The following is a 21,646-nucleotide window of genomic DNA, read 5'->3' on the forward strand; positions in this document are numbered from 1 at the left end:
CCAACACCACCCCTCTATCTACCTTGGTGACCACACTTCCCACTACCATCACCAGGTCTACACCTAAATCTGAGACCACCTACCATACTTCTCCCACTAGCACAGTCACAGACTCCACGACCGACATCACCTACTCCACAGGTATGACAGGTACTTTGTTCACTGAGACGTCTCTCCCACCCACATATTCCTCTCTCCTAACCATAGAAACAGCCACGACTCCTACCACAACCTTGGTAACCACCACCCCTGAGTCCACCTCCCACAGTATTCCCAGTTTCACTTCTTCAACCATCTACTCCACAATCAGTACAACCACGACTGCCATCTCCTCAGCTTCGCCTACCTCAGATATCATAGTGACTTCCACAAGCATGACCCCATCTTCTCTGAGTACCGACATCCCTTTGACAACACCAACAACTATCTCCCACTCTTCTGTGGGCTCTACTGAATCCTTGACTACAACAGACCTCTCCTCAATATTTGCTGTTTCTAGTACATCAGCAATGTCCACAAGTGACATCCCATCTTCCTCCAGCATGCAGAATACAGAAACTTCTTCACTTGTCAGCATGACCTCTGCCACCACTCCCAGTGAGAGACCAACTATCACAAGTACTGAGGGCATTCAGACAACTTCCCTCCTGACGAGCTTTCCAGTGACGTATTCATTTTCCTCTTCCATGTCTGCCAGCAGTGTAGGGACCACTCACACCGAGAGTATCTCCTCACCTCCAGCCATCACCGGTACACTCCACATGACAGCTGAATCCACCCCGTCACCCACAACCATCACCTCATTCACAACATTTACAACGATGGAAACACCTTCATCCACTGTAGCAACTACAGGCACAGGTCAGACTACATTCACCAGTTCAACAGCCACATCCCCTGAGACCACCACATTGACTCCTACCCCTGACATTTCCACAGGATCTTTCAAAACAGCAGTGAGTTCTACTCCCCCAATCACTTCTTCAGTCACTTCCACATATACAGTGACTTTTATGACAACTACCGCCCCTCTGCCCACAGCCACTAATATGTTACCATCATTCACCAGTAGCGTTTCATCTTCTACGACTGTCCCAAGTACAGAAGCGATTGCCAGTGGTACCACAAACACCACCCCTCTATCTACCTTGGTGACCACATTCTCCAATTCTGACACCAGTTCTACACCTACATCTGAGACTACCTACCCTACTTCTCTTACTAGTGCTCTCACAGATTCCACAAACAGAATCACCTATTCCACCAGTGTGACAGGTCCACTGTCCACTGTGACCTCTCTCCGACCCACCTCTTCCTCTCTCCCAACCACAATAACAGCCACAGTTCCGAGAACAAACTTGGTAACCAAGACCACCAAGACCACCTCACACAGTACTCCCAGCTTCACTTCTGTGATCACCACCATCGAGACCACTTCACACAATACTCCCAGCTTCACTTCTCGGATCGACACCACCGAGACCACCTCACACAGTTCTCCTAGTTTCACTTCTCTGATCACCACCACGAAGACCACCTCACACCGTACTCCCAGCTTCACGTCTCCGATCGCCACCACCGAGACCTCCTCACACAGTTCTCCCAGCTTCACTTCTTCAATCGCCACCCTCGAGACCACCTCACACAGTACTCCCAGCTTCACTTCTTCAATCACCACCACCAAGACCACCTCACACAGTACTCCCAGATTCAGTTCTTCAATCGCCACCAGGGAGACTACCTCACACAGTACTTCCAGCTTCACTTCTTCGATTGCCACCAGGGAGACCAACTCAAACAGTACTCCCAGCTTCACTTCTTCGATCACCACGACCAAGATCACCACACATAGTACTCCCAGCTTGACTTCTTCGATCACTACCACTGAGACCACCTCACACAGTACTCCCAGCTTCACTTCTTCAATGGCCACCACCAAGACCACCTCACACAGTACTCCCAGCTTCACTTCTCCGATCGCCACCAGGGAGACCACCTCACACAGTACTCCAAGCTTCACTTGTTCGATCAACACCACTTCACATAGTACTCCAAGCTTCACTTCTTCGATCACCATCACCAAGACCACCTCACACAATATTCTCAGCTTCACTTCCTCGATCGCCACCACTGAGACCACCTCACACAGTACTCCCAGTATCACTTCTTTGATCGTTACCACCGAGACTACCTCACACAGTACCCCCAGTTTCACTTCTATTGCCATCACAGAGACCACTTCACACAGTACTACCAGCTTCACTTCTCCAACCGCCACCACAGAGACCACCTCACACAGTACTCCCAGCTTCACTTCATTGATCAACACCACCAAGACCACCTCACACAGTACTCCCAGCTTCACTTCTTTGATCACCACCACTGAGACCACATCCCATAGTACTCCTAGCTTCAGTTCTTTGATCACCATGACCAGGACCACATCTCAGAGTACTCCCAGCTTGACTTCTTCCATCACCACAGCTGAGACCACCTCATACAGTAGTCCCAGCTTCCCTTCTTTAATCACTATCACTAAGTCCACATCCCACAGTACTACCAGCTTCAGTTCTTCAATCACCACCACTGAGACGAACTTACACAGTACTCCCAGATTCACTTCTTCAATCACTACCACTGAAACCGCCTCACACAGTACTCCCAGCTTCACTTCTTCAATCACCACCACCAAGGCCACCTCACACAGTACTCCCAGCTTCACTTCTTCAATCACCACCACTGAGACCGCCTCACACAATACTCCCAGCATCACTACTTCAATCAGCACAACCGCGACCACATTCCACAATACTCCCAGGTTCACTTCCTCAGTCGCCACCATGGAGACCCCCTCACACGGTACTCCCAGCTTCACATCTTCAATTACCAGCACTGAAACCACCTCACACCGTAGTCCCAGCTTCACTTCTTCAATTACCACAACCGAGACCCCCTCACACAGTACTCCCAGCTTCACTTCCTCAATTACTACTGCTGAGACCACCTCACGTAGGACTTCCAGCTTCACTTTTTCGATCACCAACACCAAGACCACCTCACACAGTACTCCCATCTTCACTTCCTCGATCATCACCAAGACCAGCTCACACAGTTCTCCCAGTGTCACTTCTTCAATCACCACCACCGAGACCACCTCACACAATACTCCCAGCTACACTTTTTCGATTGCCACCATGAAGAACACCTCACAGAGTACTCCCAGCTTCACTTCTTCTATCATTACCATGGAGACCATACCACACAGTACTCCCAGCTTCACTTCTTATATCACTACAAACAAGACCATACCACACAGTACTCTCAGCTTGACTTCTGCTATAACAACCACCAAGACCACCTCAAACAGTATTCAAGGTTTCACTTTTTCGATCACCCCCACCGAGACCACCTCACACAGTACTCCCAGGTTCACTTCAACTGCTGCCATGGAGACCACCTCACACCATACTCCCAGCTTCAATTCTGTGATCGCCACCTCCGAGACCAACTCACACAGTGCTCCTAGCTTCAGTTCTTTGATCGCCAACACCGAGACCACCTCACAGAGTACTCCCAGCTTCACTTCTCTGATTGCCACCACCGAGACCACCTCATGGAGTACTCCCAGCTACACTTCTGCAATCACCAACACCGAGACCACCTCACACAGTACTCCCAGCTTCACTTCTTCGATCGCCACTGAGTCCACATCCGCCAGTACTGCCATCTTCACTTCTTCCATCACCACCACCGAGATCACCTCCAACAGTACTGCCAGCTTGACTTCTTCAATGACCACCACCGAGACCACCTCACACAGTACTCCCAGCTTCACTTCTTTGATCACCACCACTGAGACCACATCCCATAGTACCCCCAGCTTGACTTCTTCGATTGCCAGCACCGAGACTATATCACACAGTACTCCCAGCTTGACTTCTCCGATCACCACCACCGAGATCACCTCACACAGTACTCCCAGCTTCACTTCCTTGATCACCACCACTGAGACCCTATCACATAGTACTACCAGCTTGACTTCTGCGATCACCAATACTGAGATCATATCACACAGTATTCCAGGCTTCACTTCTTTGATCACCACCACACAGACCACATCACACAGTTCTCCCAGCTTCACTTCTTCGATCACCAACACCAAGACTACCTCATACAGTCCTCCAGGGTTCACTTCTTCAATCCCCACCACTGAGACCACCTCACACAGTCCTCCAGGCTTCACTTCTTCAATCACTACCACCGAGACCACCTCACACAGTACGTCCAGCTTGACTTCTTCAATCACCACCAAGAAGACCACTGAGAGCTCCTCACACAGTACTCCCAGCTTAACTTCTTTGATCACCGCCACCAAGTCCACCACACACAATCCTCCAAGCTTCACTTCTGAGATCACCACCACAGGGAACACCTCACACAGTACTCCCATTTTCACTTCCTTAATTGCCACCACCGCGAGCACCTCACACAGTACTCCCAGCTTCACTTCATCGATCACCAGCATCGAGACCGTCTCACACAGTACTCCCAGCTTCAGTTCTTTGATCACCACCATGGAGACAACCTCACAGAGTTCTTCCAGCTTAAGTTCTTTGATCACCACCACTAAGTACACCCCATACAATCCTCCGAGCTTCACTTCTGTGATCACCGCCACAGGGATCATCTCACACAGTATTCCCATTTTCACTTCTTCGATCACCACCACTGAAACCACATCCCACAATACTTCCACCTTGACTTCTTCAATCACCACCACGGAGACTGCATCCCACAGTACTTCCAGCTTCACTTCTTCGATCACCAGCACCGAGACCACATCCCACAGTACTCCCAGCTTGACTTCTTCAATCACTGCAACAGGGACCACCTCACACAGTACTCCCAGCTTCACTTCTTTAATCACCATCACTGAGTCCACATCCCACAGTACTACCAGCTTCACTTCTTCAATCACCACCACTGAGACCACCTCACACAGTATGCCCAGCTTCACTTCTTTGATCGCCACCACTGAGATCATCTCACATAGTACTCCCAGCTACACTTCTTCGATGGCCACCACCGAGACACCCTCACACAGTACTCCCAGCTCCCCTTTTTCAATCACGACCACTGAGACCATATCACACAGTACTCCCAGCTTGAATTCTGCCATCACCACCACTGACAGTATGTCACACAGTATTCCAGGCTTTGCTTCTTCGATCACCACCAGCGAGACCACCTCACACAGTCCTCCCAGCTTCACTTCCTCAAGCACCACCACTGAGACCCCTTCACATAGTCCTCCTGGCTTCTCTTCATCGATTGCCACCTCCAAGACCACCTCAACCAGTCCTCCCAGATTCACCTCTGCGATCGCCATCACCAAGACCACCTCACACAGTACTCCCAGGTTCACTTCTGCGATTGCCAGCACCAAGATCACTTCACAGAGTACTCCCAGTTTGACATCTCTGATCACCACCACCGGGACCAGCTCACACAGTACCCTCGGCTTAAGTTCTTCGACTGCCACCACTGAGACAACCTCACACAGTACTGCTGGCTTCACTTCTTCGATTGCCACCACTGAGACCAAGTCACACAATACTCCTGGCTTCACTTCTTCCATTGCCACCACTGACACCAGCTCACACAGTACTATCAGCTTCACTTCTTCAATAAACACCACTGAGACCATATCACACAGTACTTCCAGCATCACTTCTTCAATCACAACCACCAAGATAATTTCACGCAGCACTCCCAGCTACACTTCTTCGATTGCCACCACTGAGACACCCTCACACACTACTCCCAGCTTCACTTCTACGATCACCACCACCGAGAGTACATCTCACAGTAATCCCAGCTTGACTTCTGCCATCACCACCACTGAGACCAGGTCACACAGTCCTCCCATCTTCACTTCTTTGATCACCACCACAGAGACCACCTCACACAGTACTCCCAGCTTCACATCTTTGATCACCACCACTGAGACCACCACACGCAGTATTCCAGGCTTCACTTTTTTGATCCCCACCACTGAGACCACCTCACACAGTCCTCCCAGCTTCACTTCTTCAATCGCTACCACCGAAAACCCCTCACATAGTAATCCCAGCTTCACTTCTTTCATCACCACCGCCGAGCCCACCTCACACAGTCTTCCAGGCTCCACTTCTGTGATTGCCACCACAAAGACCACCTCACAAAGTACTCCCATCTTCACTTCTTCTATCACTACCACCGAGGCCACCTCACACAATCCTGCAGGCTTCACTTTTTTGATCCCCACCACTGAGACCACCTCTCACAGCCCTCCCAGCTTCACTTCTTCGATCACTACCATTGAGACCCACTCACACAGTATTCCCAGCTTCACTTCTTTGATCACCACCACCAAGTCCACCTCACAAAGTCCTCTGGGCTTCACTTCTGTGATCGCCACCACAGGGATCACCTCACACAGTACTCCCATTTTCACTTCTTCGATCGCCACCACCGAGAGCACCTCACACAGTACTCCCAGCTTCACTTCATCGATCACCAGCACCGAGGCCATCTCACACAGTACTCCCAGCTTCAGTCATTTGATCACCGCCACTGAGACCACATCCCACAGTACTCCCAGCTTAACTTCTTTGATCACCATCACCAAGTCTACCTCACAGAATCCTCCGAGCTTCACTTCTGCGATTGCCACCACAGGGATCACCTCACGCAGTACTCCCATTTTCACTTCTTCAATCACAACCACCGAAAGCACCTCACACATTACTCCCACCTTCACTTTTTTGATCACCAGCACCAAGACCGCATCACACAGTACTCCCAGCTTCACTTCCTTGTTCACCACCATCGAGACCACATCCCATAGTACTCCCAGCTTGACTTTTTCGATCACTACAACCAGGACCACCTCACACAGTACTCCCAGCTTCACTTCCTTAATCACCATCACCGAGTCCACATCCCAAAGTACTACCAGCTTCACTTCTTCAATCACCACCACTGACAACATCTCACACAGTATGCCCAGCTTCACTTCCTCAATCGCCACCACTGAGATCATCTCACACAGTACTCACAGCTTCCCTTCTTCAATCACAAACACTGAGACCATATCACACAGGACTCCCAGGTTCACTTCTGTGATTGCCAGCACCAAGACCACCTCACACAGCACTCCCAATTTGACTTCTCTGATCACCACCACCCGGACCAGCTCACACAGTACCCTTGGCTTAAGTTCTTCAATCACCACCACCGAGACAACCTCACAAAGTACTGCCAGCTTCACTTCTTCGATTGCCACCACCGAGACCACATCACACAATACTCCCGGCTTCACTTCTTCGACTGCCACCACCGAAATCACCTCACACAGTACTCCCAGCTTCACTTCTTCAATCACCACCACGGAGACAACCTCACAGAGTTCTCCCAGCTTCACTTCTTTGATCACCATCACTGGGTCCACATTCCACAGTACTGCCAGCTTCACTTCTTCAATCACCACCACTGAGACCACTGAGACCACCTCACACGGTACTCACAGCATCACTTCTTCAATCATCACCACGGAGAGGACATCCCACAGCCCTCCCAGCTACACTTCTTCAATCGCCACCAGGGAGACACCCTCACACACTGTTCCCAGCTTCACTTCTTTGATCACCACCACCGAGACCACATCCCACAGTAATCCCAGCTTGACTTCTGCCATCACCGCCACTGAGACCAGGTCACACAGTCCTCCCATCTTCACTTCTTCGATCACCACCAGAAAAACCACCTCACACAGTACTCCCAGCTTCACTTCTTTGATCACCACCACCGAGACCACCTCACGCAGTCCTCCAGGCTTCACGTTTTCGATCCCCACTACCGAGACCACCTCACACAGTCGTCCCAGGTTCACTTCTTCAATCACTACCACCGAAACCCCTTCACACAGTACTCCCAGCTTCACTTCTTGGATCACCACCACCGAGTCCGCCTCACACAGTCCTCTGAGCTTCACTTCTGTGATCACCACCACAGAGACCACCTCACACAGTGCTCACAGCTTCAATTTTTCGATCGCCACTGCTGAGACTACCTCACACAGTCCTCCAGGCTTCACGTTTCCCATCACCACCACCAAGACCACCTCACACACTCCTCCCAGCTTCACTTCTTTGATCAACACCACCGAGACTCCCTCACACAGGAATCCCAGCTTCACTTCTTTGATCACCACCACTGAGTCCACTTCACAGGGCCCTCCAAGCTTCACTTCTGTGATCGCCACCACAGGGATCACCTCACACAGTACTCCCATTTTCACTTCTTCAATCACCACCACGGAGACAACCTCACAGAGTTCTCCCAGCTTCACTTCTTTGATCACCATCGCTGGGTCCACATCCCACAGTATTGCCAGCTTCACTTCTTCAATCACCACCACTGAGACCACCTCACACAGTACTCCCAGCATCACTTCTTCAATCACCACCGCCGAGAGGACATCCCACAGTAATCCCAGCTTGACTTCTGCCATCACCACCACTGAGACCAGGTCACACAGTCCTCCCATCTTCACTTCTTTGATCACCACCACCGAGTCCGCCTCACACAGTCCTCTGAGCTTCACTTCTGTGATCACCACCACAGAGACCACCTCACACAGTACTCCCAGCTTCACTTCTTCGATTGCCACCACTGAGAACACCTCACACAGTACTCCCAGCTTCACTTCTTCAATTACCACCACGGAGACAACCTCACAGAGTTCTCCCAGCTTCAGTTCTTTGATCACCATCACTGGGTCCACATCCCACAGTACTGCCAGCTTCACTTCTTCAATCACCACCACTGAGACCACCTCACACAGTACTCCCAGCATCACTTCTTCAATCACCACCACCGAGAGGACATCCCACAGCACTCCCAGCTACACTTCTTTGATCGCCACCACTGAGACACCCTCACACACCTTTCCTAGCTTCACTTCTTCAATCACCACCACAGAGAGCACAACCCACAGTAATCCCAGCTTGACTTTTGCCATCACCACCACTGAGACCAGGTCACACGGTCCTCCCATCTTCACTTCTTTGATCACCACCACAGAGACCACCTCACACGGTAATCCCAGGTTCACTTCTTTGATCACCACCATCGAGACCACCTCACGTAGTCCTCCAGGCTCCACTTTTTTGATCCCCACCACTGAGACCACCTCACACAGTCCTCCCAGCTTCACTTCTTCAATCACTACCACCGAAACCCCCTCACACAGTCCTCCCAGCTTCACTTCTTTCATCGCTACCACCGAGTCCACCTCACACAGTCCTCTGAGCTTCACTTCGGTGATCACCACCACAGAGACCACCTCACGCAGTGCTCACAGCTTCAATTCTTCGATCGCTACTGCTGAGACTAACTCACACAGTCCTCCAGGCTTCACATTTCCCATCACCACTACCAAGACCACCTCACACACTCCTCCCAGCTTCACTTCTTTGATCACTACCACCGAGACCCCCTCACATATTAATCTCAGCTTCACTTCTTTGATCACCACCACTGAGTCCACCTCACACAGTCCTCCAAGCTTCACTTCTGTGATCGCCACCACAGGGATCACCTCACACAGTACTCCCATTTTCACTTCTTCGATCGCCACCACCGAGAGCACCTCACACAGTACTCCCAGCTTCACTTCATTGATCACCAGCACCGAGGCCATCTCACGCAGTACTCCCAACTTCAGTCCTTTGATCACCGCCACTGAGACCACATCCCACAGTACTCCCAGCTTAACTTCTTTGATCACCATCACCAAATCTACCTCACAGAATCCTCCGAGCTTCACTTCTGTGATTGCCACCACAGGGATCACCTCACGCCGTACTCCCATTTTCACTTCTTCGATCACAACCACCGAGAGCACCTCACACAGTACTCCCCCCTTCACTTTTTCGATCACCAGCACCAAGACCGCATCACACAGTACTCCCAGCTTCACTTCCTTGTTCACCACCATCGAGACCACATCCCATACTACTCCCAACTTGACTTTTTCGACCACTACAACCAGGACCACCTCACACAGTACTCTCAGCTTCACTTCCTTAATCACCATCACCGAGTCCACATCCCACGGTACTACCAGCTTCACTTCCTCAATCACCACCACTGACAACACCTCACACAGTATGCCCAGCTTCACTTCCTCAATCGCCACCACTGAGATCGTCTCACACAGTACTCACAGCTTCCCTTCTTCAATCACAAACACTGAGACCATATCACACAGGACTCCCAGGTTCACTTCTGTGATTGCCAGCACCAAGACCACCTCACACAGCACTCCCAGTTTGACTTCTCCCATCACCACCACCGGGACCAGCTCACACAGTACCCTTGGCTTAAGTTCTTCGACTGCCACCACTGAGACAACCTCACAAAGTACTGCCAGCTTCACTTCTTCGATTGCCACCACCGAGACCACGTCACACAATACTCCCAGCTTCACTTCTTTGATCGCCACCACCGAGATCACCTCACACAGTTTTCCCAGCTTCCCTTCTTCAATCACGAACACTGAGACCACATCACACAGGACTCCCAGCTTGACTTCTGCAATCACCACCACTGAGACCATGTCACACAGTATTCCAGGCTTCATTTCTTCAATCACCACCACCGAGACTACCTCACACCTTCCTCCCAGGTTCACTTCTTTGATCACCACCACCGAGACCACCTCACACAGTCCTTCCAGCTTCACTTCTTTGATCACCAGCACCGAGACCACCTCACACAGACCTCCCAGCTTCACTTCTTCAAGCACCACCACTGAGACCCCTTCACAGAGTACTCCCGGCTTCTCTTCTTCGATTGCCACCTCCAAGACCACCTCAACCAGCCCTCCCAGATTCACCTTGGCAATCGCCACCACAAAGACCACCTCGCACAGTACTCCCAGGTTCACTTCTGTGATTGCCAGCACCAAGACCACCTCACACAGCACTCCCAATTTGACTTCTCTGATCACCACCACCAGGACCAGCTCACACAGTACCCTTGGCTTAAGTTCTTCAATCACCACCACCGAGACAACCTCACAAAGTACTGCCAGCTTCACTTCTTCGATTGCCACCACCGAGACCACATCACACAATATCCCCGGCTTCACTTCTTCGACTGCCACCACCGAGATCACCTCACACAGTACTCCCAGCTTCACTTCTTCAATCACCACCACGGAGACAACCTCACAGAGTTCTCCCAGCTTCACTTCTTTGATCACTATCACTGGGTCCACATTCCACAGTACTGCCAGCTTCACTTCTTCAATCACCACCACTGAGACCACCTCACACGGTAGTCACAGCATCACTTCTTCAATCATCACCACGGAGAGGACATCCCACAGCACTCCCAGCTACACTTCTTCAATCGCCACCAGGGAGACACCCTCACACACTGTTCCCAGCTTCACTTCTTTGATCACCACCACCGAGAGCACATCCCACAGTAATCCCAGCTTGACTTCTGCCATCACCACCACTGAGACCAGGTCACACAGTCCTCCCATCTTCACTTCTTCGATCACCACCAGAAAGACCACCTCACACAGTACTCCCAGCTTCACTTCTTTGATCACCACCACCGAGACCACCTCACGCAGTCCTCCAGGCTTCACGTTTTCGATCCCCACTACCGAGACCACCTCACACAGTCGTCCCAGGTTCACTTCTTCAATCACTACCACCGAAACCCCCTCACACAGTATTCCCAGCTTCACTTCTTGGATCACCACCACCGAGTCCGCCTCACACAGTCCTCTGAGCTTCACTTCTGTGAGCACCACCACAGAGACCACCTCACACAGTGCTCACAGCTTCAATTCTTCGATCGCCACTGCTGAGACTACCTCACACAGTCCTCCAGGCTTCACGTTTCCCATCACCACCACCAAGACCACCTCACACACTCCTCCCAGCTTCACTTCTTTGATCAACACCACCGAGACTCCCTCACACAGGAATCCCAGCTTCACTTCTTTGATCACCACCACTGAGTCCACTTCACAGGGCCCTCCAAGCTTCACTTCTGTGATCGCCACCACAGGGATCATCTCACACAGTACTCCCATTTTCACTTCTTCGATCGCCACTACCGAGAGCACCTCACACAGTACTCCCAGCTTCACTTCTTCAATCACCACCACGGAGACAACCTCACAGAGTTCTCCCAGCTTCACTTCTTTGATCACCATCGCTGGGTCCACATCCCACAGTATTGCCAGCTTCACTTCTTCAATCACCACCACTGAGACCACCTCACACAGTACTCCCAGCATCACTTCTTCAATCACCACCGCCGAGAGGACATCCCACAGTAATCCCAGCTTGACTTCTGCCATCACCACCACTGAGACCAGGTCACACAGTCCTCCCATCTTCACTTCTTTGATCACCACCACCGAGTCCGCCTCACACAGTCCTCTGAGCTTCACTTCTGTGATCACCACCACAGAGACCACCTCACACAGTACTCCCAGCTTCACTTCTTCGATTGCCACCACTGAGAACACCTCACACAGTACTCCCAGCTTCACTTCTTCAATTACCACCACGGAGACAACCTCACAGAGTTCTCCCAGCTTCAGTTCTTTGATCACCATCACTGGGTCCACATCCCACAGTACTGCCAGCTTCACTTCTTCAATCACCACCACTGAGACCACCTCACACAGTACTCCCAGCATCACTTCTTCAATCACCACCACCGAGAGGACATCCCACAGCACTCCCAGCTACACTTCTTTGATCGCCACCACTGAGACACCCTCACACACCTTTCCTAGCTTCACTTCTTCAATCACCACCACAGAGAGCACAACCCACAGTAATCCCAGCTTGACTTTTGCCATCACCACCACTGAGACCAGGTCACACGGTCCTCCCATCTTCACTTCTTTGATCACCACCACAGAGACCACCTCACACGGTAATCCCAGGTTCACTTCTTTGATCACCACCATCGAGACCACCTCACGTAGTCCTCCAGGCTCCACTTTTTTGATCCCCACCACTGAGACCACCTCACACAGTCCTCCCAGCTTCACTTCTTCAATCACTACCACCGAAACCCCCTCACACAGTCCTCCCAGCTTCACTTCTTTCATCGCTACCACCGAGTCCACCTCACACCGTCCTCTGAGCTTCACTTCGGTGATCACCGCCACAGAGACCACCTCACGCAGTGCTCACAGCTTCAATTCTTCGATCGCTACTGCTGAGACTAACTCACACAGTCCTCCAGGCTTCACATTTCCCATCACCACTACCGAGACCACCTCACACACTCCTCCCAGCTTCACTTCTTTGATCACTACCACCGAGACCCCCTCACATATTAATCTCAGCTTCACTTCTTTGATCACCACCACTGAGTCCACCTCACAGAGTCCTCCAAGCTTCACTTCTGTGATCGCCACCACAGGGATCACCTCACACAGTACTCCCATTTTCACTTCTTCGATCGCCACCACCGAGACCACATCCCATAGTACTCCTAGCTTCAGTTTGATCACCATGACCAGGACCACATCTCAGAGTACTCCCAGCTTGACTTCTTCCATCACCACAGCTGAGACCACCTCATACAGTAGTCCCAGCTTCCCTTCTTTAATCACTATCACTAAGTCCACATCCCACAGTACTACCAGCTTCAATTCTTCAATCACCACCACTGAGACGAACTTACACAGTACTCCCAGATTCACTTCTTCAATCACTACCACTGAAACCGCCTCACACAGTACTCCCAGCTTCACTTCTTCAATCGCCACCACCAAGGCCACCTCACACAGTACTCCCAGCTTCACTTCTTCAATCACCACCACTGAGACCACCTCACACAATACTCCCAGCATCACTACTTCAATCAGCACAACTGCGACCACATTCCACAGTACTCCCAGGTTCACTTCCTCAGTCGCCAGCATGGAGACCCCCTCACACGGTACTCCCAGCTTCACATCTTCAATCACCAGCACTGAAACCACCTCACACCGTAGTCCCAGCTTCACTTCTTCAATTACCACAACCGAGACCCCCTCACACAGTACTCCCAGCTTCACTTCCTCAATTACTACTGCTGAGACCACCTCACGTAGGACTTCCAGCTTCACTTTTTCGATCACCAACACCAAGACCACCTCACACAGTACTCCCATCTTCACTTCCTCGATCATCACCAAGACCAGCTCACACAGTTCTCCCAGTGTCACTTCTTCAATCACCACCACCGAGACCACCTCACACAATAGTCCCAGCTACACTTTTTCGATTGCCACCATGAAGAACACCTCACAGAGTACTCCCAGCTTCACTTCTTCTATCATTACCATGGAGTCCATACCACACAGTACTCCCAGCTTCACTTCTTATATCACTACAAACAAGACCATACCACACAGTACTCCCAGCTTGACTTCTGCTATCACTACCACCAAGACCACCTCAAACAGTATTCAAGGTTTCACTTTTTCGATCACCCCCACCGAGACCACCTCACACAGTACTCCCAGGTTCACTTCAACCGCTGCCACGGAGACCACCTCACACCATATTCCCAGCTTCAATTCTGTGATCGCCACCTCCGAGACCAACTCACACAGTGCTCCTAGCTTCAGTTCTTTGATTGCCAACACCGAGACCACCTCACAGAGTACTCCCAGCTTCACTTCTCTGATTGCCACCACCGAGGTCACCCCACGGACTACTCCCAGCTACACTTCTGCAATCACCAACACCGAGACCACCTCACACAGTACTCCCAGCTTCACTTCTTCGATCGCCACTGAGTCCACATCCGCCAGTACTGCCATCTTCACTTCTTCCATCACCACCACCGAGATCACCTCCAACAGTACTGCCAGCTTGACTTCTTCAATGACCACCACCGAGACCACCTCACACAGTACTCCCAGCTTCACTTCTTTGATCACCACCACTGAGACCACATCCCATAGTACCCCCAGCTTGACTTCTTCGATCACCAGCACCGAGACCACATCCCACAGTACTCCCAGCTTGACTTCTTCGATCACCACCACTGAGACTACATCACACAGTACTCCCGGCTTCACTTCTTCAATCACCATCACCGAGTCCATATCCTACAGTAATCCCAGCTTCAATTCTTCCATCACCACCACTGAGACCACCTCACACCATACTCCCAACTTCCCTTCTTCAATCACAAACACCCAGACCACGTCACAGAGTACTCCCAACTTCACTTCTTCAACCACCACCACCAAGACCACCTCACGCAGTACTCCCAGCTTCACTTCTTCAAACACCACCACCGAGACGACCTCACACAGTACCCCTAGCTTCACTTCTTTGATAACCACTACTGAGACCACCTCATACAGTACTCCCAACTTCACTTGTTTGATCACCACCACCAAGTCCACCTCACACAGTCCTCTGAGCTTCACTTCTGTGAGTGCCACCACAGAGACCACCTCACACAGTACTCCCATCTTCACTTCTTCCATCACCACCACCGAGAGCACCTCACACAGTACTCCCAGCTTCACTTCATCGATCACCAGCATCAAGACCATCTCACATAGTACTCCCAGCTTCAGTTCTTTGATCACTGCCACTGAGACCACAACACACAGTACTCCCAGCTTCAGCTCTTTGATCACCACCACTAAGACCATATCAAACAGTACTCCCAGCTTCACTTCTTTGATCACCAGCACCGAGACCGCATCCCACAGTTCTCCCAGCTTCACTTCTTTGATCACCACCATTGAGACCACATCCCACAGTACTCCCAGCTTGACTTCTTTGATCACTACAACCAAGACAACCGCACAGAGTCCTCCCAGCTTCACTTCTTCGATCATCAGCACTGAAGCCACTTCACACAGTATTCCCAGCTTCACTTCTTCAATCGCCACCACCGAGACCCTCTCCCACAGTACTCACAGTTTCACTTCATTGATCGCCATCACCAAAATCATCTCACACAGTACTCCCTGCCTCAGTTCATCGATCGCCACCACTGAGACCACCTCACACAGTACTCTCAGGTTCACTTCTGTGATCGCCAGCACCGAGACTATATCACACAGTACTCCCAGCTTGACTTCTCCGATCACCACCACCGAGATCACCTCACACAGTACTCCCAGCTTCACTTCTTTGATCACCACCACTGAGACCCTATCACATAGTACTACCAGCTTGACATCTGCGATCACCAATACTGAGACCATATCACACAGTATTCCAGGCTTCACTTCTTTGATCACCACCACACAGACCACATCACACAGTTCTCCCAGCTTCACTTCTTCGATCACCAACACCAAGACTACCTCATACAGTCCTCCAGGGTTCACTTCTTCAATCCCCACCACTGAGACCACCTCACACAGTCCTCCAGGCTTCACTTCTTCAATCACTACCACCGAGACCACCTCACACAGTACGTCCAGCTTGACTTCTTCAATCACCACCAAGAAGACCACTGAGAGCTCCTCACACAGTACTCCCAGCTTAACTTCTTTGATCACCACCACCAAGTCCACCACACACAATCCTCCAAGCTTCACTTCTGAGATCACCACCACAGGGAACACCTCACACGGTACTCCCATTTTCACTTCTTTAGTTGCCACCACTGAGAGCACCTCACACAGTACTCCCAGCTTCACTTCATCGATCACCAGCACCGAGACCATCTCACACAGTACTCCCAGCTTCAGTTCTTTGATCACCACCATGGAGACAACCTCACAGAGTTCTTCCAGCTTAAGTTCTTTGATCACCACCACTAAGTACACCCCATACAATCCTCCGAGCTTCACTTCTGTGATCACCGCCACAGGGATCATCTCACACAGTACTCCCATTTTCACTTCTTCGATCACCACCACTGAAACCACATCCCACAATACTTCCACCTTGACTTCTTCAATCACCACCACGGAGACTGCATCCCACAGTACTTCCAGCTTCACTTCTTCGATCACCAGCACCGAGACCACATCCCACAGTACTCCCAGCTTGACTTCTTCAATCACTGCAACAGGGACCACCTCACACAGTACTCCCAGCTTCACTTCTTTAATCACCATCACTGAGTCCACATCCCACAGTACTACCAGCCTCACTTCTTCAATCACCACCACTGAGACCACCTCACACAGTATGCCCAGCTTCACTTCTTTGATCGCCACCACTGAGATCATCTCACATAGTACTCCCAACTACACTTCTTCGATGGCCACCACCGAGACACCCTCACACAGTACTCCCAGCTTCCCTTTTTCAATCACGACCACTGAGACCATATCACACAGTACTCCCAGCTTGAATTCTGCCATCACCACCACTGACAGCATGTCACACAGTATTCCAGGCTTTGCTTCTTCGATCACCACCAGGGAGACCACCTCACACAGTCCTCCCAGCTTCACTTCCTCAAGCACCACCACTGAGACCCCTTCACATAGTCCTCCTGGCTTCTCTTCATCGATTGCCACCTCCAAGACCACCTCAACCAGTCCTCCCAGATTCACCTCTGCGATCGCCATCACCAAGACCACCTCACACAGTACTCCCAGGTTCACTTCTGCGATTGCCAGCACCAAGATCACTTCACAGAGTACTCCCAGTTTGACATCTCTGATCACCACCACCGGGACCAGCTCACACAGTACCCTCGGCTTAAGTTCTTCGACTGCCACCACTGAGACAACCTCACACAGTACTGCTGGCTTCACTTCTTCGATTGCCACCACTGAGACCAAGTCACACAATACTCCTGGCTTCACTTCTTCCATTGCCACCACTGACACCAGCTCACACAGTACTATCAGCTTCACTTCTTCAATAAACACCACTGAGACCATATCACACAGTACTTCCAGCATCACTTCTTCAATCACAACCACCAAGATAATTTCACGCAGCACTCCCAGCTACACTTCTTCGATTGCCACCACTGAGACACCCTCACACACTACTCCCAGCTTCACTTCTACAATCACCACCACCGAGAGTACATCTCACAGTAATCCCAGCTTGACTTCTGCCATCACCACCACTGAGACCAGGTCACACAGTCCTCCCATCTTCACTTCTTTGATCACCACCACAGAGACCACCTCACACAGTACTCCCAGCTTCACATCTTTGATCACCACCACTGAGACCACCACACGCAGTATTCCAGGCTTCACTTTTTTGATCCCCACCACTGAGACCACCTCACACAGTCCTCCCAGCTTCACTTCTTCAATTGCTACCACCGAAAACCCCTCACATAGTAATCCCAGCTTCACTTCTTTCATCACCACCGCCGAGCCCACCTCACACAGTCTTCCAGGCTCCACTTCTGTGATTGCCACCACAAAGACCACCTCACAAAGTACTCCCATCTTCACTTCTTCTATCACTACCACCAAGGCCACCTCACACAATCCTGCAGGCTTCACTTTTTTGATCCCCACCACTGAGACCACCTCACACAGCCCTCCCAGCTTCACTTCTTCGATCACTACCATTGAGACCCACTCACACAGTATTCCCAGCTTCACTTCTTTGATCACCACCACCAAGTCCACCTCACAAAGTCCTCTGGGCTTCACTTCTGTGATCGCCACCACAGGGATCACCTCACACAGTACTCCCATTTTCACTTCTTCGATCGCCACCACCGAGAGCACCTCACACAGTACTCCCAGCTTCACTTCATCGATCACCAGCACCGAGGCCATCTCACACAGTACTCCCAGCTTCAGTCCTTTGATCACCGCCACAGAGACCACATCCCACAGTACTCCCAGCTTAACTTCTTTGATCACCATCACCAAGTCTACCTCACAGAATCCTCCGAGCTTCACTTCTGCGATTGCCACCACAGGGATCACCTCACGCAGTACTCCCATTTTCACTTCTTCAATCACAACCACCGAAAGCACCTCACACATTACTCCCACCTTCACTTTTTTGATCACCAGCACCAAGACCGCATCACACAGTACTCCCAGCTTCACTTCCTTGTTCACCACCATCGAGACCACATCCCATAGTACTCCCAGCTTGACTTTTTCGATCACTACAACCAGGACCACCTCACACAGTACTCCCAGCTTCACTTCCTTAATCACCATCACCGAGTCCACATCCCACAGTACTACCAGCTTCACTTCTTCAATCACCACCACTGACAACACCTCACACAGTATGCCCAGCTTCACTTCCTCAATTGCCACCACTGAGATCATCTCACACAGTACTCACAGCTTCCCTTCTTCAATCACAAACACTGAGACCATATCACACAGGACTCCCAGGTTCACTTCTGTGATTGCCAGCACCAAGACCACCTCACACAGCACTCCCAATTTGACTTCTCTGATCACCACCACCCGGACCAGCTCACACAGTACCCTTGGCTTAAGTTCTTCAATCACCACCACCGAGACAACCTCACAAAGTACTGCCAGCTTCACTTCTTCGATTGCCACCACCGAGACCACATCACACAATACTCCCGGCTTCACTTCTTCGACTGCCACCACCGAGATCACCTCACACAGTACTCCCAGCTTCACTTCTTCAATCACCACCACGGAGACAACCTCACAGAGTTCTCCCAGCTTCACTTCTTTGATCACCATCACTGGGTCCACATTCCACAGTACTGCCAGCTTCACTTCTTCAATCACCACCACTGAGACCACCTCACACGGTACTCACAGCATCACTTCTTCAATCATCACCACGGAGAGGACATCCCACAGCCCTCCCAGCTACACTTCTTCAATCGCCACCAGGGAGACACCCTCACACACTGTTCCCAGCTTCACTTCTTTGATCACCACCACCGAGACCACATCCCACAGTAATCCCAGCTTGACTTCTGCCATCACCACCACTGAGACCAGGTCACACAGTCCTCCCATCTTCACTTCTTCAATCACCACCAGAAAGACCACCTCACACAGTACTCCCAGCTTCACTTCTTTGATCACCACCACCGAGACCACCTCACGCAGTCCTCCAGGCTTCACGTTTTCGATCCCCACCACTGAGACCACCCCACACAGTCGTCCCAGGTTCACTTCTTCAATCACTACCACCGAAACCCCCTCACACAGTCCTCCCAGCTTCACTTCTTGGATCACCACCACCGAGTCCGCCTCACACAGTCCTCTGAGCTTCACTTCTGTGATCACCACCACAGAGACCACCTCACACAGTGCTCACAGCTTCAATTCTTCGATCGCCACTGCTGAGACTACCTCACACAGTCCTCCAGGCTTCACATTTCCCATCACCACCACCGAGACCACCTCACACACTCCTCCCAGCTTCACTTCTTTGATCAACACCACCGAGACCCCCTCACACAGTAATCCTAGCTTCACTTCTTTGATCACCACCACTGAGTCCACTTCACAGGGCCCTCCAAGCTTCACTTCTGTGATCGCCACCACAGGGATCACCTCACACAGTACTCCCATTTTCACTTCTTCGATCGCCACTACTGAGAGCACCTCACACAGTACTCCCAGCTTCACTTCTTCAATCACCACCACGGAGACAACCTCACAGAGTTCTCCCAGCTTCACTTCTTTGATCACCATCGCTGGGTCCACATCCCACAGTATTGCCAGCTTCACTTCTTCAATTACCACCACTGAGTCCACCCCACACAGTCCTCCAAGCTTCACTTCTGTGATCGCCACCACAGGGATCACCTCACACAGTACTCCCATTTTCACTTCTTCGATCACCACCACCGAGAGCAACTCACACAGTACTCCCAGCTTCACTTCATCGATCACCAGCACCGAGGCCATCTCACGCAGTACTCCCAGCTTCTGTCCTTTGATCACCGCCACCGGGACCACATCCCACAGTACTCCCAGCTTAACTTCTTTGATCACCATCACCAAATCTACCTCACAGAATCCTCCGAGCTTCACTTCTGTGATTGCCACCACAGGGATCACCTCACGCAGTACTCCCATTTTCACTTCTTCGATCACAACCACCGAGAGCACCTCACACAGTACTCCCCCCTTCACTTTTTCGATCACCAGCACCAAGACCGCATCACACAGTACTCCCAGCTTCACTTCCTTGTTCACCACCATCGAGACCACATCCCATAGTACTCCCAACTTGACTTTTTCGATCACTACAACCAGGACCACCTCACACAGTACTCCCAGCTTCACTTCCTTAATCACCATCACCGAGTCCACATCCCACGGTACTACCAGCTTCACTTCTTCAATCACCACCACTGACAACACCTCACACAGTATGCCCAGCTTCACTTCCTCAATCGCCACCACTGAGATCGTCTCACACAGTACTCACAGCTTCCCTTCTTCAATCACAAACACTGAGACCATATCACACAGGACTCCCAGGTTCACTTCTGTGATTGCCAGCACCAAGAACACCTCACACAGCACTCCCAGTTTGACTTCTCCCATCACCACCACCGGGACCAGCTCACACAGTACCCTTGGCTTAAGTTCTTCGACTGCCACCACTGAGACAACCTCACAAAGTACTGCCAGCTT

The 21,646-nt window shown here is 51.1% G+C and overlaps 5 protein-coding genes across 5 annotated transcripts; all 5 read left to right on the forward strand.

The window, feature by feature from the left end:
- The first annotated feature begins 686 nt into the window (after positions 1-686).
- On the forward strand, positions 687-4,038 carry LOC129060557 (mucin-3A-like). Its single transcript, XM_054560111.1, has 6 exons — positions 687-750; positions 1,237-2,031; positions 2,275-2,392; positions 2,546-2,818; positions 3,779-3,921; positions 4,025-4,038. The coding sequence occupies exons 1-6, from the start codon at positions 687-689 to the stop codon at positions 4,036-4,038; spliced, it is 1,407 nt and encodes a 468-aa protein (XP_054416086.1).
- A 2,768-nt stretch (positions 4,039-6,806) lies between these two features.
- Positions 6,807-8,870, forward strand: LOC129060558 (mucin-3B-like; the record flags this gene model as incomplete). The annotated part of the gene is made up of 3 exons (XM_054560112.1): positions 6,807-6,976; positions 7,262-8,019; positions 8,668-8,870. Coding segments are annotated over 3 exons (1,131 nt in total), but the record flags the coding sequence as incomplete, so codon positions are not given.
- Positions 8,871-10,661: 1,791 nt separating this feature from the next.
- LOC129060559 (mucin-3B-like) lies at positions 10,662-13,579 on the forward strand. The gene is made up of 4 exons (XM_054560113.1): positions 10,662-10,671; positions 10,875-10,977; positions 11,066-12,958; positions 13,513-13,579. The coding sequence occupies exons 1-4, from the start codon at positions 10,662-10,664 to the stop codon at positions 13,577-13,579; spliced, it is 2,073 nt and encodes a 690-aa protein (XP_054416088.1).
- A 790-nt stretch (positions 13,580-14,369) lies between these two features.
- On the forward strand, positions 14,370-15,949 carry LOC129060560 (mucin-3B-like). The gene is made up of 2 exons (XM_054560114.1): positions 14,370-15,759; positions 15,849-15,949. The coding sequence occupies exons 1-2, from the start codon at positions 14,370-14,372 to the stop codon at positions 15,947-15,949; spliced, it is 1,491 nt and encodes a 496-aa protein (XP_054416089.1).
- A 3,265-nt stretch (positions 15,950-19,214) lies between these two features.
- LOC129060561 (mucin-3B-like) lies at positions 19,215-21,226 on the forward strand (the record flags this gene model as incomplete). The annotated part of the gene is made up of 4 exons (XM_063725817.1): positions 19,215-19,399; positions 19,553-20,256; positions 20,548-20,701; positions 20,803-21,226. Coding segments are annotated over 4 exons (1,467 nt in total), but the record flags the coding sequence as incomplete, so codon positions are not given.
- Between the last annotated feature and the right edge of the window lie 420 nt (positions 21,227-21,646).

This window comes from Pongo abelii, chromosome 6, assembly GCF_028885655.2.
Source record: "Pongo abelii isolate AG06213 chromosome 6, NHGRI_mPonAbe1-v2.0_pri, whole genome shotgun sequence".
NCBI lineage: Eukaryota > Metazoa > Chordata > Mammalia > Primates > Hominidae > Pongo > Pongo abelii.

What these genes read in the sequence shown, in the direction of transcription:
- LOC129060557 (XM_054560111.1), top strand. Translation starts at nt 687, where the DNA reads ATGTCTGCCAGCAGTGTAGGGACCACTCACACCGAGAGTATCTCCTCA. An exon ending in CTCACCTCCAGCCATCACCG is followed by an intron (nt 751 to 1,236) that starts GTACACTCCACA and finishes GTGCTCTCACAG; the next exon opens with ATTCCACAAACAGAATCACC. An exon ending in ATCACCACCACTGAGACCAC is followed by an intron (nt 2,393 to 2,545) that starts ATCCCATAGTAC and finishes CACTAAGTCCAC; the next exon opens with ATCCCACAGTACTACCAGCT.
- LOC129060560 (XM_054560114.1), top strand. Translation starts at nt 14,370, where the DNA reads ATGAAGAACACCTCACAGAGTACTCCCAGCTTCACTTCTTCTATCATT. An exon ending in CACTAAGACCATATCAAACA is followed by an intron (nt 15,760 to 15,848) that starts GTACTCCCAGCT and finishes ACCACCATTGAG; the next exon opens with ACCACATCCCACAGTACTCC.
- LOC129060559 (XM_054560113.1), top strand. An exon ending in CACAAAGACCACCTCGCACA is followed by an intron (nt 10,978 to 11,065) that starts GTACTCCCAGGT and finishes CACCACCACCAG; the next exon opens with GACCAGCTCACACAGTACCC. An exon ending in ATCACCACCACTGAGACCAG is followed by an intron (nt 12,959 to 13,512) that starts GTCACACGGTCC and finishes TCGCCACCACAG; the next exon opens with GGATCACCTCACACAGTACT.